The sequence below is a fragment of the Oncorhynchus masou genome, chromosome 16 (genome assembly GCF_036934945.1).
Source record: "Oncorhynchus masou masou isolate Uvic2021 chromosome 16, UVic_Omas_1.1, whole genome shotgun sequence".
NCBI lineage: Eukaryota > Metazoa > Chordata > Actinopteri > Salmoniformes > Salmonidae > Oncorhynchus > Oncorhynchus masou.
In genome coordinates, this window is record NC_088227.1 from 32,488,919 (window position 1) to 32,509,425 (window position 20,507).

At 41.9% G+C, this 20,507-nt stretch overlaps 1 protein-coding gene and 1 pseudogene across 1 annotated transcript; one reads left to right on the forward strand and one right to left on the reverse strand.

The window, feature by feature from the left end:
- The first annotated feature begins 925 nt into the window (after positions 1 to 925).
- Positions 926 to 14,298, forward strand: LOC135557310 (integrator complex subunit 9-like; annotated as a pseudogene).
- Positions 14,299 to 14,370: 72 nt separating this feature from the next.
- On the reverse strand, positions 14,371 to 16,502 carry glrx5 (glutaredoxin 5 homolog (S. cerevisiae)). The gene is made up of 2 exons (XM_064991519.1): positions 16,052 to 16,502; positions 14,371 to 15,495 (listed from the first exon to the last, which is right to left on the reverse strand). The coding sequence occupies exons 1-2, from the start codon at positions 16,350 to 16,352 to the stop codon at positions 15,323 to 15,325; spliced, it is 474 nt and encodes a 157-aa protein (XP_064847591.1). The 5' UTR covers positions 16,353 to 16,502; the 3' UTR covers positions 14,371 to 15,322.
- Between the last annotated feature and the right edge of the window lie 4,005 nt (positions 16,503 to 20,507).

Below are 20,507 nucleotides of genomic sequence, written 5' to 3' on the forward strand. Positions count from 1 at the left end.
GGAACAGTGGGTTAACTGCCTGTTCATGGGCAGAACAACAGATTTGTACCTTGTCAGCTCGGGGGTTTGAACTTGCAACCTTCCGGTTACTAATCCAACTCTCTAACCACTAGGCTTCCCTGCCGCCGTCTGTGACAGCATGGGCAGCGTCATTGAGGCTAATCCCCACCCAGTTGACTACTTTGACTACTTTAAATGGTGGAAGCCCTCAATTGTGCTGACCATGGTAAAATTAAGCAATGAGGTACAAGGGGTGTGGTCTATAGCCAATATACCACGGCTCAGGGCTGTTGTTATGTACAACACAATGCGGAGTGCCTGGATACAGCCCTTAGATGTGGTATATTGGCAATATATCACAAACCCCAGAGGTGCCTTATTGCTATTATAAACCAGTTACCAAGTAATTAGAGCAGTAAAAAACATTGTTTTGTCATACCCATGGTATACGGTCTGATATACCACGGCTGTCAGTCAATCAGCATTCAGGGCTCGAAACACCCAGTTTTTAACAGCCTTTTGGCCACTAGAGGCCTCTATCACTATATGTGGGTAGTCCAGAAGTAAGACTAAAGACAGTACAGTAAGAAGATATGCAGAAACATTCGAGTCTAACGGTCGTCTCACGCCGAACTTTGCATGTACAGACCTTCAAATCAAAGGCACTCCTTCGAAATAAAGTTGCTTTTTACTAAAATGAAAACACGTCAGTTTGTCTTTTTCACAAGATTGGAGTAATAACATGTTGATCTACTTAATACCTTGGTTAGAATCTAGATTGTACCTATAGATTTCGAGAAACTTAACAACCAAGTAAGAATTGTTCACTTCTCTCGTTGACTTCTAAAACCCCAAACCCCGGTCTGGTCTGCTTAGCTTGTTTTGCAAGTTGTCCCAGAAGTCTCGCGATGTTGTGCCTCTGAGTTTAGAAACTCCGTGGTAAACTCGGCGTTTGTGTCCACAATGCTTACGTGCTGAAGATGAATTTGAGATAAATATGAAATTGGTGAGTTGATTTAACACGGAGAGGCGAGAATTCACCCCATAACTGATACGCTATTTTTTGGTATACTAAGTAATGTAGTTGATATGGTAAACGTTACTTGGCTAGGCTAGCCAACTAACGTTACAGTAGTTTTTTTTAATCGTTTGTTGTTAGCCATGGCTGCCACGCTAGCTAGCTATCATACATTTGCAAGTTTTTGAACACTGACAAGCCAGCAACCAATCATTGACAAGACAGTATCGCAGCGTTTTATTCTGTTGCATTTGCTATGCAAGTTGCTATTGCTGTTTTAGCTAACTTGTTATCATGCCTGTTGAGAGATGACATGTGTTGCATCTCTTCCATTCAGTACTGTTTGTCAGGTCACCCCACAATGCCTTGCAATGTCCTAAAATTCAAATCCACCACAATCATGTTGGACTGTGGACTGGACACCACATCTGTGCTACAGTTTCTACCACTGCCTCTGGTACACAGGTGAGACAGAAGTGATGTTAACAAGAAGGCAGCTGTACATCGGCCACACAGCAGTATGCATCGGGGTTATTCCTCCTTAAACTGTATTTCTTCCTTAGGTTAACGTTGCAAAGACATTTACTGTGAATAGACATATTTGCCCCAACAAGTGCCATGCCATGATGATGAGGGTACCCTGTATATTTTCCAGCCCAAGGCTTTCCAAGCTCCCAGGATGGGTGTTTAAAGACAGCATGATTAACCTTGAGAAGGTATGAGGTCACATTTTGTTTGTCTATTGTGGATTTTTTCATGAATTGAGTTGACCAACATTCCTGCACACGTTTACCTTCAGGAGCTGAAGTAGTGTGCAGGGCGCGTCTTTGTGGACTCGCAGCCAGAGTTCTGTCTCCCTGAGGTAATGTATACCTGGATAGAATTCCAACCATTAACCTGTGCATTAAATGAACCTGGGTGGGCACTAGAAGCCACTGTGGGTAACATCGTCTGATAATGTGGTGATATATTAGTCTTGCTTTTTGCATCCTTGTCCATCCTCCTCACTCAGAAAGAGCTGCCGGACCTGTCCACCATAGACTTCATCCTGATCTCCAACTACCACTGCATGATGACCCTGCCTCACGGAGCACACAGGCTTCACTGGGACCGTGTATGCCACAGAGCCAATGCTGCAGATCGGCAGGTAGAGAGGGTGACTTGATGTGACTAGAATCATCTGCGACATTCTAGAATCACCAGAATTGGCAACATTCCAGAAAAATGCAATTGACATTTTAAAAACACATTATAGAATCACTTCGATTAGCATCATTGCAGGAAAATGTAATGATTCAAGAATGTGATTCTAGCAATTCACATTCTAAAACAATTAGAATGTCAACATTCCAGAAAAAATGACAAGGGGATCTTAGAAGGGATTGATTAAGCCTAAAAACTGTCCTGGATAGAATCCGGCTGATTCTACCTATCTGTCCTTAAACTTCTGATGGAGGAGCTGGTGAACTTCATGGAGAGAGTTCCCAAGGCCCAGTCTGCCACCTGCTGTAAGAATAAGGAAATCCGAAGGTGACCTGCCAGACCAATGCCCTGCACAAATTAGTTTAGGATTTGTCAGCTTATGTTATACTTGTAATTCACAAACTGAGAGCACACTATTTTCATGAGAAAAAAAAACATTGAGACAATTTATTTTTAGGCTGCTTCCCAGCCCGCTGAAGGATGCTGTAGAAGTGTTGACTTGGAAGAGATGCTACAGTATTCAGGATGTCAACTCTGCTCTCAGCAAGGTGCAACTCGTGGGCTACTCGCAGAAAGTAGTAAGAAGTCTGTCTTGTGCACTATAATTCAAACACACATACGCATTAATTCACCTAATAACTAAAGCTAACATGTGTCTTCTATCATTTCTCTCTCCAGGAGCTGTTTGGTGCCGTGCAGGTCACACCACTGAGCTCTGGCTACTCATTGGGTAGCTCTAACTGGATCATCCAATCACATTATGAGAAGGTTTCCTATGTCTCTGGCTCCTCCCTCCTCACCAAACATCCACAGCCCATGGATCAGAGTGCTGTGATGTTCTTATTCTGACTGGCCTCACACAGATGCCAACCGCCAACTCAGATGGCATGCTAGGGGACTTCTGCAGTAACCTAGGTATGTTGTGCTGTCTTGCCAACTCCTATAGTCATTGGCTATATGTTCATAGCGCCATCAACAGTACAATTACCTAGTCTTTGGAATCTTGCATAGTACCCATAAAAACACAGTGCATTCAAAATTGAATTCATATGTAAGACAGAAGTGGAGACTAAAAACAGTTAGAAACAGGTTTGAAATGTAACAAAATTGAATGTCTTTAGATAGGTACACATGAAACTAATTACAGTTTGACATATGGTGTTGTGTCTGACCAAACAGTCTGTTGTGCTTGTAGCCATGACGATCCGTGCAGGGGGCAACGTGCTGGTGCCAACGTGCTGGTGCCATTCTATTCCTCAGGGGTGATCTATGATCTCTTTGAGTGTCTTTACCAGTTCATAGAGAACGCCAACCTGGGCTCCACCCAGGAGTTGAGTGGTGAGTTCCAGAGCCATAGAATTAAAATGATTCTATTTCTATGACCTGTGATTTTTGAGCCATCCGTGGATTTGACTACTACTATCTCAAACAGGTCTCTTGTAAAATAGATTTTTTTAAATCTCACTAGCTTGGTTTCGATCCACTTGGTGACAGATTTTCATGCGAATATTAAAAAATCCACATAAAGGAAAAATGCTAATTTCCCCACCAGTGGCATTTCCACCAAACAGATTTGTTGCCAGATAAAAATCAGTGCATGATGACATAGTGCACACAAAATGTACTTTTTAGCTGAAGTTTTCGTGTACTGAATAAAAGTAAACTACCAATAGTTTTTTTTCACAAACTGTTGCATTAAATAGCAAATGTGCCTTGCTCTGGTCTTGATATGTGCTCTCTAGCCAACAGCTGGCAGATACAGTGCAGGTAGGCTAGTCTACATGATGACATTATTATGGAGAAGAGACAGAATATTTGTATTTGTGAAACAGCAGTCAAGCATCGATCATCATGTCACAAGAATCTGACCCTCAATATTTATCGGAAAGGAGCATCAAGATCACCGTACACTTCACCACCCTGTGAAGTTCATCATAACTTATTTAATCTGTATCTTAATAAACTGCATGGTTTCCCGAGTCCTAGTGGGAGGACCACACATCACATCATCGCCTGACTCCAAGTTTACGTCGATATGATATTTCAATAAATCAATATTTGATATAATAATTTCCACCGCCATTTCTCATATACGTTATACTGACACAAAACGATCCCACCATTTCAAACGAACAAATTATCTGTCGGCTTTTATAAAATTGTACCGAAACTTCCTGTTTCCATCACAGCTGTTGTGATTTTTTTAAATATATGGAATGACTTTACTCATAAAAACTGTGAAAACGGGGTTAATGAGACTAACCTACAGTGTTAATGAGACTAACCTACAGTGTCCTCCATAATTATTGAGACAGTATTTTTTTCTTTTGTACTCCAAAAGTTCAAATCAAATAATGACTATGACGTTAAAGTGCAGACTGTTTACTTTAATTTGAACCGTTTAGAAATATCAGCAGTTTTTGTACATAGGCCTCCCCCCTCTCAATTTATGGGGCCAAAATGATTGGGACAAATTAATTTATGTGTATTAAAGTCGTAAAACATTTAGTATTTGGTCCCATATCATTTACTGTCATTTAATGACTACATCAAGCTGGTAATGAAATAAATGTATCATTTTGGAGTAACTTTTATTTTAAATAGAATGTTTCTAAACACTTCTACATTAATGTGGATGCTACCATGATTACTGATAATTCTGAATGAATCGTGGATAATTATGAGTGAGAAAGTTGGACGCAAAAATATCATATCCCTTAGATATGCTAACCACTCACCATTACAATAACTGGGAAGGTTAGCATTTTTGGAGGGGATATAACCAAATGCGGACCACGATGTCTTGTTCCCAGACAAACTAAACTTCTTTGCTCGCTTTGAGGACAATACAGTGCCACCGACACGGCCCGCTACCAAAACCTGCGGGCTCTCCTTCACTGCAGCCAATGTGAGTAAAACATTTAAACTTGTTAACCCTCGCAAGGCTGCAGGCCCAGACGGCATCCCCAGCTACGTCCTCAGAGCATGCGCAGACCAGTTGGCTGGAGTGTTTACGGACATATTCAATCAATCCTTATCCCACTCTGCTGTTCCCACATGCTTCAAGAGGGCCACCATTGTTCCTGTTCCCAAGAAAGCAAAGGTAACTGAGCTAAATGACTATCGCCCCGTAGCACTCACTTCCGTCATCATGAAGTGCTTTGAGAGACTAGTCAAGGACCATACAGTGCCTTGCGAAAGTATTCGGCCCCCTTGAACTTTGCAACGTTTTGCCACATTTCAGGCTTCAAACATAAAGATATAAAACTGTATTTTTTTGTGAAGAATCAACAACAAGTGGGACACAATCATGAAGTGGAATGACATTTATTGGATATTTCAAATTTTTTTAACAAATCAAAAACTGAAAAATTGGGCGTGCAAAATGATTCAGCCCCCTTAAGTTAATACTTTGTAGCACCACCTTTTGCTGCGATTACAGCTGTAAGTCGCTTGGGGTATGTCTCTATCAGTTTTGCACATCGAGAGACTGACATTTTTTCCCATTCCTCCTTGCAAAACAGCTCGAGCTCAGTGAGGTTGGATGGAGAGCATTTGAACAGCAGTTTTCAGTTCTTTCCACAGATTCTCGATTGGATTCAGGTCTGGACTTTGACTTGGCCATTCTAACACCTGGATATGTTTATTTTTGAACCATTCCATTGTAGATTTTGCTTTATGTTTTGGATCATTGTCTTGTTGGAAGACAAATCTCCGTCCCAGTCTCAGGTCTTTTGCAGACTCCATCAGGTTTTCTTCCAGAATGGTCCTGTATTTGGCTCCATCCATCTTCCCATCAATTTTAACCATCTTCCCTGTCCCTGCTGAAGAAAAGCAGGCCCAAACCATGATGCTGCCACCACCATGTTTGACAGTGGGTATGGTGTGTTCAGGGTGATGCGCTGTGTTGCTTTTACGCCAAACATAACGTTTTGCATTGTTGCCAAAAAGTTCAATTTTGGTTTCATCTGACCAGAGCACCTTCTTCCACATGTTTGGTGTGTCTCCCAGGTGGCTTGTGGCAAACTTTAAACAACACTTTTTATGGATATCTTTAAGAAATGGCTTTCTTCTTGCCACTCTTCCATAAAGGCCAGATTTGTGCAATATACGACTGATTGTTGTCCTATGGACAGAGTCTCCCACCTCAGCTGTAGATCTCTGCAGTTCATCCAGAGTGATCATGGGCCTCTTGGCTGCATCTCTGATCAGTCTTCTCCTTGTATGAGCTGAAAGTTTAGAGGGACGGCCAGGTCTTGGTAGATTTGCAGTGGTCTGATACTCCTTCCATTTCAATATTATCGCTTGCACAGTGCTCCTTGGGATGTTTAAAGCTTGGGAAATCTTTTTGTATCCAAATCCGGCTTTAAACTTCTTCACAACAGTATCTCGGACCTGCCTGGTGTGTTCCTTGTTCTTCATGATGCTCTCTGCGCTTTCAACGGACCTCTGAGACTATCACAGTGCAGGTGCATTTATACGGAGACTTGATTACACACATGTGGATTGTATTTATCATCATTAGTCATTTAGGTCAACATTGGATCATTCAGAGATCCTCACTGAACTTCTGGAGAGAGTTTGCTGCACTGAAAGTAAAGGGGCTGAATAATTTTGCACGCTCAATTTTTCATTTTTTGATTTGTTAAAAAAGTTTGAAATATCCAATAAATGTCGTTCCACTTCATGATTGTGTCCCACTTGTTGTTGATTCTTCACAAAAAAATAGTTTTATATCTTTACGTTTGAAGCCTGAAATGTGACAAAAGGTCTCAAAGTTCAAGGGGGCCGAATACTTTCGCAAGGCACTGTATCACCTCTACCTTACCTGGCACCCTAGACCCACTCCAATTTGCTTACCGCCCCAATAGGTCCACAGATGACGGAATCGCAATCACACTCCACACTGCCCTGACCCATCTGGACAAGAGGAATATCTATGTAAGAATGCTGTTCATCGACTACAGCTCAGTATTTAACACCATAGTACCCTTGAAACGTGTTACTAAGCTCGAGACCCTGGGTCTTGACCCCACCCTGTGCAACTGGGTCCTGGACTTCCTGACGGGCCGCCCCCAGGTGGTGAGGGTAGGAAACAACATCTCCACCCGGCGCCCCACAAGGGTGTGTTCTCAGCCCTCCTGTACTCCCTGTTCACCCATGACTGCATGGCCATGCACGCCTCCAACTCAATCATCAAGTTTGCAGACGACACTACAGTAGACGACACTACAGTGGCTTGATTACCAATAATGACGAGACTGCTAACCATGTGTATGTGACATATAAAATTTGATTGATATTTGTGTGTCTGACATTTCCTTTCCGGACAATTTACTTATCACTGCATACTCTCACACACACACAACCTACATGCACATCTGCAGCATATTCTCCATATTCTATTCTTATTTACAATAAGAGACTCCAAAATGACACATTTATTTACCATTAGAAACGGGGAACAAATATGTTTTACTACTTCAACAGACATAATTTAATTTGTCCCAAAACTCTTGGTCCCCTGAAATGGGTGGACTATGTACATAAAGTGCTGTAATGTCTACACGGTTCACCTGATATGTGTAAAAAATACCCTCAAATGAAAGCTCACAGGCTGCATTTTAACCTCATAGTCATCATTTCAAATTCAATCTTTTGGAGTATAGAGCCAAAAGAAGACTTCGCTGTACCAATATTTACAGTGGGCTCTGTGCATAAATGGGTTACATTAAAACTTACTGTTGGTAGCAGACCTGCCGCTGGCCTGTGGAAATGTGACACCCAGTCTTTTCCCCTTTTTCTTATCTTCTGGAAGGCTTTATAAGCAGTCTAAGGTTTACCTTCCAGAACCTCCTTTCCCTCACTCTGAGGTAATGCTGCTGGTCTTTAAATTGATTCGTTTTAAAGAGAGTTGGTGCCAATTGAAATTACATTCCACCATATTTTGCAGTTTTATCTTTAATTTACTCAATCTATCAGATTTTTGGACACTGTTCATTTGATAATTTAGGCCAACATACAACTATAGCTATCTCAGACACTTGTCTGTCTTTCTGTCTATGTATCTCTCAGTTGATCCAGACCAACAAGTTGAAGCACTACCCTAGTATCCATGGCGACTTCAGTAGTGAGTTCCGGCAGCCGTGTGTGGTGTTCAACGGGCACCCGTCTCTTCGCTTCGGGGACGTGGTGCACTTTATGGAACTGTGGAGCAAATCCAGCCTAAACACTATCATCTTCACTGGTGAGCACAACTGTACCAGAACATGGCAAGTTTACCAACCATGGTAGCCTGTCCCTAATCTCAGAACCCAAAACCAAATCCTGCGCTAGCTGGTCTGTCACAAGAGACTTGACCTGTCATTAAAACTTTGTTCTAGTGTTCGAATACCATTAGACGATATAAAACAGAAGGTTAGATCCCATGGTTCCAAATATGTGGTCTACTGAACTGTGAATGTTTTTTTTTTTAATGGTTCTATCTTACTCCCACAGAACCAGACTTCCAGGATGCATCCTACCTGGATGCGGTAGCCCTGTACCAGCCACTGGCCATGAAGTGTGTTTACTGTCCCATCGATACTCGCCTCAACTTCCACCAGGTCTCCAAGCTGCTCACAGAGGTCCACATACTCAATACACACCTGGACCTTTTATAAGGAAGGCACTGCTATTATACATGTACAGTTCCTTCAGAAAGTTTTCACACCCCCTGACATGTTCCACATTTTGTTGTTTCAGCCTTAATTTCAAATAGATTACATTTAGATTGTGTCACTGATCTACACACAATACCCCATAATGCCAAAGTGGAATTATGTTTTAGGCTTGCCATAACAAATTTATAAAAATTGAAAAGCTGAAATGTCTTGAGCTAATAAGTATTCAACCCATTTGTTTTGGCAAGCATAAATAACTTCAGGAGTAAACATTTGCTGAACAAGTCAGATAATAAGTTGCATGGACTAACTCTGTGTGCAATAATGGTGTTTAAAATGACTAACCCATCTCTGTACCCCACACATACAATTTTCTGTAAGGTCCCTCAGTCCAGCAGTGAATTTCAAGCATATATTCAACGACAAATACCAGGGAGGTTTTCCAATGCTTCGTAAAGAAGGGTACCTTTTAGTAAATGGGTAAAACAAATTTTTAAAAAGCAGACAGTGAATATCCCTTTGAGCATGGTGAAGTTATCACATACACTTTGGTCACTTCAAAGATACAGGCCTCCTTCCTAACTCAGTTGACAGAGAGGAAGCAAAACGCTTAGGAATTTCACCATGAAACTAATGGTGATTTAAAACAGGTTAATGGCTTTGATAGGAGAACCGAGGATAGATCAACAACCTTGTAGTTACTCCACAATACTAACCTAAACGGAGTGAAAAGGAAACCTGTACAGAATAAAAATATTTCAAAACATGCATCCTTTTTGCAATAAGGCACTAAAGTAATACTGCAAGAAATGTGGCAAAGAAATGACCTAACTTTTTGTCCCGACTACAACGCATTATGTTTGACGCAAATACAACTCATCACTGAGTACAACTCTCCATATTTTCAAGCAGGGTGGTGGCTGCATCATGTTATGGGTATGCTTTTGTCAGCAAGGACAAGGTAGTAAAAGGAATAGAGGAAAATATGGTTCAGTTTGCTTTCCAACAGACACTGGGAGAAAATCCACCATTCAGCAGGACAATATTTTTATAAAATTGTATTTAACCATTATTTAACTGGGCAAGTCAGTTAAGAAGAAATTCTTATTTACAATGAAGGCCTACCAAAAGGCCTTCTGCAGGGACAGGAGCTGGGATTAAAAATCTAGGACAAAACACACGACGACAAGCGAGACAACACTACATAAAGAAATGACCTAAAAAGCAAGGCCAAATATGCACTGGAGTTGCTTACCAAGATGACATTGAATGTTCGTGAGTTGCCTAGTTACAGTTTTGACATAAATCGGCTTGAAAATCTATGGCAAGACTTGAAAATGGCTGTCTAGCAATAGGGGAAAAAGTACATCAACCACCAACTTGACAGAATTTACAAAGGAATAATGGGCAAAACTCTAAGACTTAACCAGAAAGACTCACAGCTGTAATCGATACCAAAGGGGATTTTAACGTATTTACTCAGGGTGTTGAATACTTATCTAGTCAAGATATATTGGTGTTTTGTTTTCCATTAATAAAAAAAGGTTCAAATTTTTCTTCCACTTTGACAGTATTTTGTGTAGATCGTTGACAAAAAAATGACATCCATTTTAATATTTGTAACACTTTAATCTTTGTAAACACAACATGGGTGTGAATACTTTCTGAAGGCACTTCTCCCCTCGTTCTTCCTTTTTTCATCTTGGACTCTTTTATTTGACTTTTTTGCCCATAACCTCCCCTCACAGCCTCTCCATGTGGTGTATCCAGAGCAGCTTAACCTTAACCCCTAACTCTGACGTCAACGCTTCCATTCCTCCATGTGCGTGTTTGAGATTGACTACATTAGTCAGTGACTACAGAATGACTGTTCTACAAATCTGGCTCGCATCCTGAATGACTACTTATTATGATTGACCACAGTTCAGTTAGCTGATTTACCAATCTCTAACACTCACTTTCCCAACAGAGTCAAGTGTTTCCATGCATTTGGTACAAGTCCAATGATTACATTCCAGCCATTATAATGACCCTGTCCTATAGCTCCTCCCACCAGCCTGTTCGAGCCTCTCAGGGAAAATCAACAAAAGGTGAAGGCGATTGTTTATTCCACCAAGGAGTAAGTGACAATGCTTTACAGAAGTCATTTGGGGAGATTCCATTATTATTGCTCATTGCAGTTCCTGAATACTGCCACTTGGAGGCCATGAAAACCAGCTTGGTCATGCTCCCATAGTACACTGCTAGAGACTAGTCAAAATACATCACTTCAATGCCAAGGTGTTACAAATACTTCAGGACATCTTAATCTTCTACATTATGCATTATTTCCACAATTTACAGTAACAATTCAATCTTAATTTCACAACAATTGTTATAGCTTAAACACTCTATAATCACATTTTATTGGTCATGCACACCAGCTTGTTTGCCCCTGTACCGTCTCCATGTTCTAGATGGTAGCAGGGTGAACAGGCTGTGGCTCGGGTGACAGATCCTTGGCCTTACTGTGACCCCGGGTCCTGGAGGGTAGGCAGTGTGTCCCCGGTGATACGTTGAGCTGACCGCACCACCCTCTGGAGTGCCCTGCGTTTGCGGATGGTGAAATTGCCGTACCAAGTGGTGATACAGCCTGACAGGAAGCTCTCTATGGTGCATCTGTAATTTGTGAGGGTCTTAAGGGCCCATTTGAAATTCTTCATCCTGAGGTTGCGATCCCCAAAGATTGGAAAGCTGCCACGGTCATCACCCTCTTCAAAGGGGGAAACACTCTAGACTCAAACTGCTACAGACCTATATCTATCCTACCCTGCCTTTCTAAGGTCTTTGAAAGCCAAGTTATCAAACAGATCACCGACCATTTCTAATCCGACCGTTCCTTCTCCGCTATGCAACCTGGTTTCCGAGCAGGTCATGGGTGCACCTCAGCCACGGTCAAGGTCCTAAACGATATCATAACCTCCATCGAAAAGAGACATTACTGTGCAGCTGTATTTATAGACCTGGCCAAGGCTTTCGACTCTGTCAATCACCACATTATTTTCGGCAGACTCAACATCCTTGGTTTCTTAAATGACTGCCTCGCCTGGTTCACCAACTACTTCACAGACAGAGTTCAGTGTGTCAAATCGGAGGGCCTGTTGTCCGGACCTCTGGCAGTGTCTATGGGGGTGCCACAGGGTTCAATTCTCGGGCAGAATCTTTTCTCTGTATACATCAATGATGCTGCTCTTGCTGCTGGTGATTCTCTGATCCACCTCTACGCAGACGATACCATTCTGTATACTTCTGGCCCTTCTTTGGATTCTGTGTTAACTAACCTCCAGACAAGCTTCAATGCTATACAACTCTCCTTCCATTGCCTCCAACTGCTCTAAAATGCAAGTAAAACTAAATGCATGCTCTTCAACCGATCGCTACCAGCACCTGCCCGCCCGTCCAGCATCACTACTCTGGACGGTTCTGACTTAGAATATGAGGACATTTACAAATACCTAGGTGTCTGGATAGACTGTAAACTCTCCTTCCAGACTCACATTAAGTATCTCCAATCCAAAATTAAATCTAGAATCGGCTTCCTATTTCGCAACAAAGCATCCTTCACTCATGCTGCCAAACATCCCCTCGTAAAACTGACTATCCAACCGATCCTTGACTTTGGCGATGTCATTTACAAAATAGCCTCCAACAGTCTACTCAGCAAATTGAACGCAGTCTATCACAGTGCCATCCGTTTTGTCACCAAAGCCCTATATACTACCCATCACTGCGACCTGTATGCTCTCGTTGGCTGGCCCTCGCTTCATATTCATCACCAAACCCACTGGCTCCAGATCATATATAAGTATTTGCTAGGTAAAGCCCCGCCTTAGCTCACTGGTTACCATAGCAGCAGCCACCCGTAGCACACATATTTCACTGGTCACCATAGCAGCACCCAAGCCGACACTTCTTTTGGCCACCTTTCCTTCCAGAACGAATTGCAAAAATCACTGAAGCTGGACTCATATCTCCCTCACTAGCTTTAAGCACCAGCTGTCAGATCACTGCACATAACCCATCTAACTACCTCAAATCAAATCAAATTTTATTTGTCACATACACATGTTTAGCAGATGTTAATGCGAGTGTAGCGAAATGCTTGTGCTTCTAGTTCCGACAATGCAGTAATAACCAACAAGTAATCTAACTAACAATTCCTAATCTACTGTCTTATACACAGTGTAAGGGGATAAAGAATATGTACATAAGGATATATGAATGAGTGATGGTACAGAGCAGCATAGGCAAGATACAGTAGATGGTATCGAGTACAGTATATACATGTGAGATGAGTATGTAAACAAAGTGGCATAGTTAAAGTGGCTAGTGATACATGTATTACATAAGGATGCAGTCGATGATATAGAGTACAGTATATACGTATGCATATGAGATGAATAATGTAGGGTAAGTAACATTATATAAGGTAGCATTGTTTAAAGTGGCTAGTGATATATTTACATCATTTCCCATCAATTCCCATTATTAAAGTGGCTGGAGTTGAGTCAGTGTCAGTGTGTAGGCAGCAGCCACTCAATGTTAGTGGTGGCTGTTTAACAGTCTGATGGCCTTGAGATAGAAGCTGTTTTTCAGTCTCTCGGTCCCAGCTTTGATGCACCTGTACTGACCTCGCCTTCTGGATGATAGTGGGGTGAACAGGCAGTGGCTCGGGTGGTAGATGTCCTTGATGATCTTTATGGCCTTCCTGTAACATACCTCATCCCCATACTGTTATTTCTTTGCTCCTTTGCACCCCAGTATCTCTACTTGCACATTCAGTTTCTGCACATCACACCAGTGTTTAATTGCTAAATTCCCTATTTATTTCCTTACCTCCCTTATCTTACCCCATTTGCACACACTGTATAGACTTTTGTCCCTATTGTGTTATTGACTGTATGTTTTGTTTATTCCATGTGTAACTGTGTTGTTTGTGTCACACTGCTTTGCTTTGTCAGGTCGCAGTTTTAAATTAGAACTTCTCAACTAGCCTATCTGGTTAAGTAAAGTTGAAATAAAAAATGACTCCTCTGACAAAACAAAAGCTGATTCAAAGAGGAAGTGTCAAAACTCTTCCACGGTAGGATACAAGTATTCTCAATGAAAGGTGTCTATCGAGGAAGACACTTTTTGCTTACCAACAAATTAACACACTCAACCACTTATCTGTTTTCAGGTCACGGCGAAAAGATGGACTTTTGCCCAAATGAGAAAACCCTCCTGAGAGAGCAGGTGGAGAAAATAGGTAATAAGTAAGTCTACATCATTTTCCAGGCAGGGCACAATGACCTCTAAAGCAACAACAAGCTCCAACAAAATTAGCATCAATAGTTACAAGGGCACTAGACTGCTGCACATGCACACAAGTCAACTACAAAATACTTTCCTCACACTGAGGAAAGAGTGCAACATACTCACAATCTAGAATTTACAGAACACTGACCATTTGTGTGGGAAAATATTTAATTGAGTTTACATGCACCTAAAATACATGTAATAATATTTCAATGTACAATATCTTAAATATACAGTGTACTACATGAGCATTAGATAACAAATGTATGTATGCAGCAGATGGAAATGTTGATGTACTGATTGTCAGGAAGTCTAGTATTCCTGTTTGAATATTGTTTTAATGTGTACTCTCCCTTCCTCCACATGAGACTATTGACTTGACAAAAGCAAGCTTCATCACATTACTTCTCGCTATATAATTAAACTGGATCAGTGATCATATTGCGGACGAAAGGAAAGATGTGGATTGTTGCATTTGAGCGGCTCTAAATGCTTTAGTGAGAACATGTTTGTGGAATAATGCAGTCAAACAGTAAACGTATACAGGCAGTACGTTTTGAAGGGGTCCCCTGGCTGGTTTGATATCTCATATCCTAGGCACCTGAGGGCAGTTTGGTATTCTGCAGGTTCTATTGTATTACACACCTTCTTATAGGACTTGTGGAAGGGGCAACATTTCATACGCCCAATCCCAAATCTACCCTTAGCCCCCAGGCTCTTTTGTAGATCTGAAATAAATGGTTATGTGCAGAACAGTTTAGTCATTTAGCAGACGCTCTTAACCAGAGCGACTTTCAGAAGCAATTAGGTGTAAGGGCCTTGCTCAAGGGCACATCGACAGATTTTTCACCTAGTTGGCTCAGGAATTTAAACAAAAGCAACCTTTTGGGTTACAATGCTCTTAGCCACTAAGCTACCTGCACAACATGCCTGTAGCTTCACCTTGCCAGTGTCTTCTGAAAACATTCAGTATGTGGCTGAAAAAGGTGCTCTTTCACGTACATATAACAAATCTTCTAAGATCTACACAAGTGCCTAGGGGGTTATGGGGCTTAGTCAACCACCAGCTTTCTCTACACTGGAAACCGACCGACTGGTTTGTCTACTTGGATTCTTTCTCAGCGTCCAGCAGCGCAGAGCGGATCCCAAGCTTCTGGAGCTCCTCTACCAAGTCTCCATTCTGGTGCATCTGTAGGAAGATGTCACAGCCGCCCACAAACTCTCCATTTAAGAATATCTGTGGGATCGTGGGCCAGTTGGAGAAGTCCTTCACTCCTGTGAGAGAGACAGAAAGAGTTAACATGTGTAACTATTAACAATATCCATACAAAATTTCCATTATGGCCCAATTTCAGCAGTATGCTGATTCTGTAAGATAACAGTTCCCCAACTGACATTCCTTTGACGCACTTGTTGTGTTGCAAGTTACCATTTCCTTATGTTCATAGACTGTGACACAATGTTGTCTCTACTAGTCCCATTGTATAGCAACAGCCACAGTAAAAAGTAAGGGGACTACCTAGTAACATATTGCTATAACAAGCCTAATAAATGTCAGTACATAAGTAGTATAACGTTTGAAATGAACCACACCCTCTTTGTCCTTGCTGCAAAACACTGATAAAAAAATACTGTCAACCTAGTTAGCTAGATTTGAAAAGGAGCACAACTACTTTTGAACAGTTCGATGTACCATACATACATACAGCCAGCCACATATAGTTCATTTCTGTCTTCTTAATGAAACTATTGTTACTAACTACAAGGTTAAAACGATCGAGATAAAATGTAGGCTAGTATTTTGAAGTAAAAAGTAGCGAGCTGTACTGACCTTGTCTGAGATCCTGGTCATCCAACACGTTATATGCAGCATATTCATTCACACCATGCATACTCAGTATCTGAACCACGGCATTACTGAAACCACACATTGGCTGGGCAGGCGTCCCTTTTATAAACACCACCACCTTGTCCTTCTTCACCATATCACCAAGGTCTTTCTGTAAGGCCGCAGAACACATGAGCCGGGCCGAGGACACCAACGATGCATATTGTCCATCAACTTGCTTCAGTGCATAGACCGACGAACTCAACCGAAGACAGCGAACTGTCGACCGAATTAGGTTGTTCATTGTCTTCGTTTGAAGGAAGTTATAAACAGACAGAGACACTTTCACACACTCGGGAGCAGTGTTACCAACTAATTTTCAGGGAAAGTTGCTAGAGGAAAGTCGATTTGTTGCTAAAAGTTGCTAAATGACGTTGTGATGTCGTTGGGTGATGACGCCATTACGCAATAACGAAAATAGCGTCATTACGTAGATTACACAATAATGTTACTCAAATTGACTGGCCATATCGGCGAAAAATATGATTTGACTTGTTAGTTTAGATTTGTTTGTTTATTATCATATATTTTTATTTGTAAAAGTAATATAAAAAAAACACATTTTTTATGATCACATTTTTATTTTTAAACACAACACATTGAATTATTAATATGTTATTACATTTGATTTATTTTCTTTTTAACTAGTAAACCTACACATTCTGAACAATTATAGTTTTAAGCAGTGTATTGGTAGTTAGTTAACATGCTATCTAACTGATCAACAATTATAGGTACAGGCTAATAACAAGGTATATATGCTATCTTATTGAACAAGCAACTTAACTCAAATAATGACGCGCTAGGCATCACTCTCCAGCTCTCTCCAGGTTGTTGTGCTGCTTGGCTGGCTAGCTGCTCAATGGTTTCCTCCAGATATTGCCACTGTTCTCCACGCACTGCAGTGCACACTGCCACCATCAGCTGTGTGTCTCCGAAAGTTCCAGAAAGCCCACTCCTTGCATACGTACTGTAAATATCATGAATCATAGATTGGCAAGGAAATCCTCTTCATCTTCACTGTCCAACTGCATTGTCACGGAGCTGGAACCAGCAGAAGAGGATGGAGTGGCCTTAAAGCTGTACGCTGCTGTGGTGCCAAACTGCTGCAGAACTTCACTTGGTAGTTTATGCTGGTAAAAGGTATCACCAGCCAGATTCAGTCCATATCGCACCAGGAGTATGGAGTTGAGAGTGTGCAGTGACATTATATTTATTAACTATTTATTAGCCGTTCAACCTCCGCATTTGAGTGTGGCAAGGAGAGGGCAGCAAGTGCAGCTTTGCACAGTTCTTCAAATGGATTTGACCCGGAAGAGTCCGTGTAGTTATTGACTTCACTCCAAAACTCGACTGTATTTTCAGTTGAGTCCCACCTAAACAGATGTATGTTTCTCCATTGGGAAACAATTGTATAAATTGTTTGGGGCTGGTATCCCAGTAGCTCAGCTACTTTAATCATTTCAGTGGTGCCTTTATTGTGCTTTAGCATTTCGTTAACACTGAACAAGGCCATGTGTTGCAAGGTTTCTAGGTTGTCTAGGAGCCTTGCTTGCAGCTCCTTGCTTAAAGCAACAATGTAGTTGATGTCTCCGAATGACCTTTTTGTCCTCTGGCGCAAGACTGAGTTGGTACACTGTGCTCTCGAAAAGGTACTGAAGGTATGGTGATGGTCTGAGATGTCCATCAATGGCATCCTTCAGGGCATCAAGCTTTGCCATAGGGTTGACCACTCTGCTGCAAATTGATGTTAAGAGGTGTCCCAGATTGTCCAAAAGCTTGACCAGATCTGTTTGCTCTCTCTCAAATGACTCAATTGCAACTTGTCCATGTACATGGCCGTGGAGCACATCTGCCATGTAGCAATGCTCACTGGCCTTGGTCACCTCAAAGTGGAGTTTCAGTTCTTCCCACTGGCTCAATATACGAGTTACCGCAGACTCAATCGATAGCCAACGTGTGGCACACACTTTGGTGATCTGCAGGGGTTTCTGGCCACAATTAATGGTGGCATACACTGCTTTGTACGCCTCGTGCCGTTTTGGGGAAATCAAAAACCAGTTGTAGGTTTCCCTGATTATTAAGTACTCAACACTCCTAGGGATGGTTTCTTTGGATGCTGCACAGACAGCCAATTGTACAGACTGGCACACACAGCAGATGAGTACCAAATTGGGCAATGCACATTCTTCCTTTAAAATCTTGTGCACCCCAGTCATCACAGACGCACTATCAGTGCCAATACCCTGAAGATTCTCTTTTTTGAGGTTACACTTCTCAAGAAACTCAACTACTGCCTTTGCTATTAATCTGGCATCGCCCCCCTCCAATTCAACCAGGCTGAGAAATGTGGACACAACAGTTCTTTTTTTAGAACTGAAATACTGAATCACCACACCCAGGTATTTCGAGACACTGACATCAGTGGACTCATCCAAAAGGAGACTGAACTTCTCATCCCCCACATCTGATGTTACCCTTTTGAGAAAATAAGGAGCCAGTACTCCCCTAATCATTTCTGTGCACTTGGAAGTTTGCTGCCACAGAATCTGAAAAGGCAGCTTTGCAAGTCATACCTGAATGGTCGCATGCTTGCAGCGAACAATGCTCTGCAGTGGCCGTTGCCATTGTAGCTTCTGCGCTTTTGCCGTTATCTACTTTTTTAACCAACTGTGGTAATGTAGACTGCGTTGTGAGGTTGTACGGTTTTGATTTATTTATATGCGTTGCTGTAGCACAATGTTTTTTGATGTCATACATTTTTGCAAGCATATCTGATTTGCAGTACGCACAGTATGCCCAATTACTGGCTTCAGCCACCCTTTAAATTCAGGTAAAGACTCCCACTCTTTTCTGTACTTCTGTCTGTACATTTTTGATTGAGACATGTTGATTGATGTTGTAAGTTCTGTTCAAGATCAAACACTTTTGACCACCTAAATTCATTGGGTTTGTCTCGTCGAATGCATACTACTGCTGCTGCCGTCAGCCAACAATGATTTGCAATTTGCTGAATTTGCTGCTGGCCTGCTGCTGCCTGTGCACGAGCTGAGCGCCTGCTGCTGACATCACTCACAATGCAGTTTTGCAGACTGGAACGTGTGTTGTGACTGAGTGTGTGACAGAGAAAATATATATTTTTAAAGTAGCTAAATTTGTTGCAAAGTGCTGTTTGAAAAAAAAGTTGCCAGGGTACTCTGAAAAGTTGCTAAATCTAGCAACAAAATTGCTAAGTTTGCATCACTGCTGGGGAGCAGGGCAACACATTTATAGTTGAGACAAATATCAACCTCCATGTCATGTGACAAAATGGAAGCAACTAGATCTGAATGTTGATTGGACAGCATAAATTCCTGCACGTGTGTCATTCGTTCAAGTTAACACCAATTACGTAAGTTACACAATTGTGGGTGATGAAATAGCATACCAAAATATTTACTTTGATAATAATAAATAGTCCTAGATAAAAATATATATATTATTAAACAGAAACGTCAGCCCGTCCAATGCGGGTAGCTGGAATGTAGAGCACCGGGCTGTGCACGTGCACTGGAGACACCGTGCACTTTACCGAATAACACGGTGGCTGACCAGTACCACGCTCCTTGCCGTGAGCACGGGGAGTTAGCTCCGCCAACCTCCCCGTGTGCCCCCCCCAACATGTTTTTGGAGTGACTTCCCGGTCTACCTTGCCAGCCTTGACCCTATGTAATGCTGGTCCCCTTGACTAGCTGCTTCCACCCTCCTCACTGCTTCCACCTGCACCCACGGCAGGCGATCCTTTCCAGCCAGGATCTCCTCCCACGTTCTTGATCCCTTTCTTTCCAGGATGTCTTCCCATGTCCACTCTGTCTGCTCCTCCCAGCCACGCCGCTTGGTCCGTTTGTGGTGGGTAGTTCTGTCACGCACGTCGTCCTGAAAATGACCGGACCAAGGTGCAGCGTGGTGAGTGTACATTTTGCTTTACTAAGATTGTCGCCAACAAAAACAAGAAACAACAAAACAAACACAAAGCTTACTAGGGCTATACAGGCCACTAACAAAGACAACTTCCCACAAATACAAAAGGAAAAAAAGCTGCCAAAGTATGATTCCCAATCAGAGACAACGATAGACAGCTGTCCCTGATTGAGAACCATACCCAGCCAAAACATAGAAACATAGAGTTTCCCACCCGAGTCACACCCTGACCAACCAAACATAGAGAATAAAAAGATCTCTACGGTCAGGGTGCGCAGTAGGATATGCATACATTATTAAAGTGGCGTTATTTAAAGTGACTAGTGATACCTTTATTAACTCCATTTATTAAAGTGGTATTTGAGTCTGTATGTTGGCAGCAGCCACTCTATGTCAGTGATGGCTGTTCAACAGTCTAATGGCCTTGAGATAGAAGCTG

What these genes read in the sequence shown, in the direction of transcription:
- glrx5 (XM_064991519.1), bottom strand. Translation starts at nt 16,352, where the DNA reads ATGAACAACCTAATTCGGTCGACAGTTCGCTGTCTTCGGTTGAGTTCG. An exon ending in TGACCAGGATCTCAGACAAG is followed by an intron (nt 15,496 to 16,051) that starts GTCAGTACAGCT and finishes TCTCTCTCACAG; the next exon opens with GAGTGAAGGACTTCTCCAAC.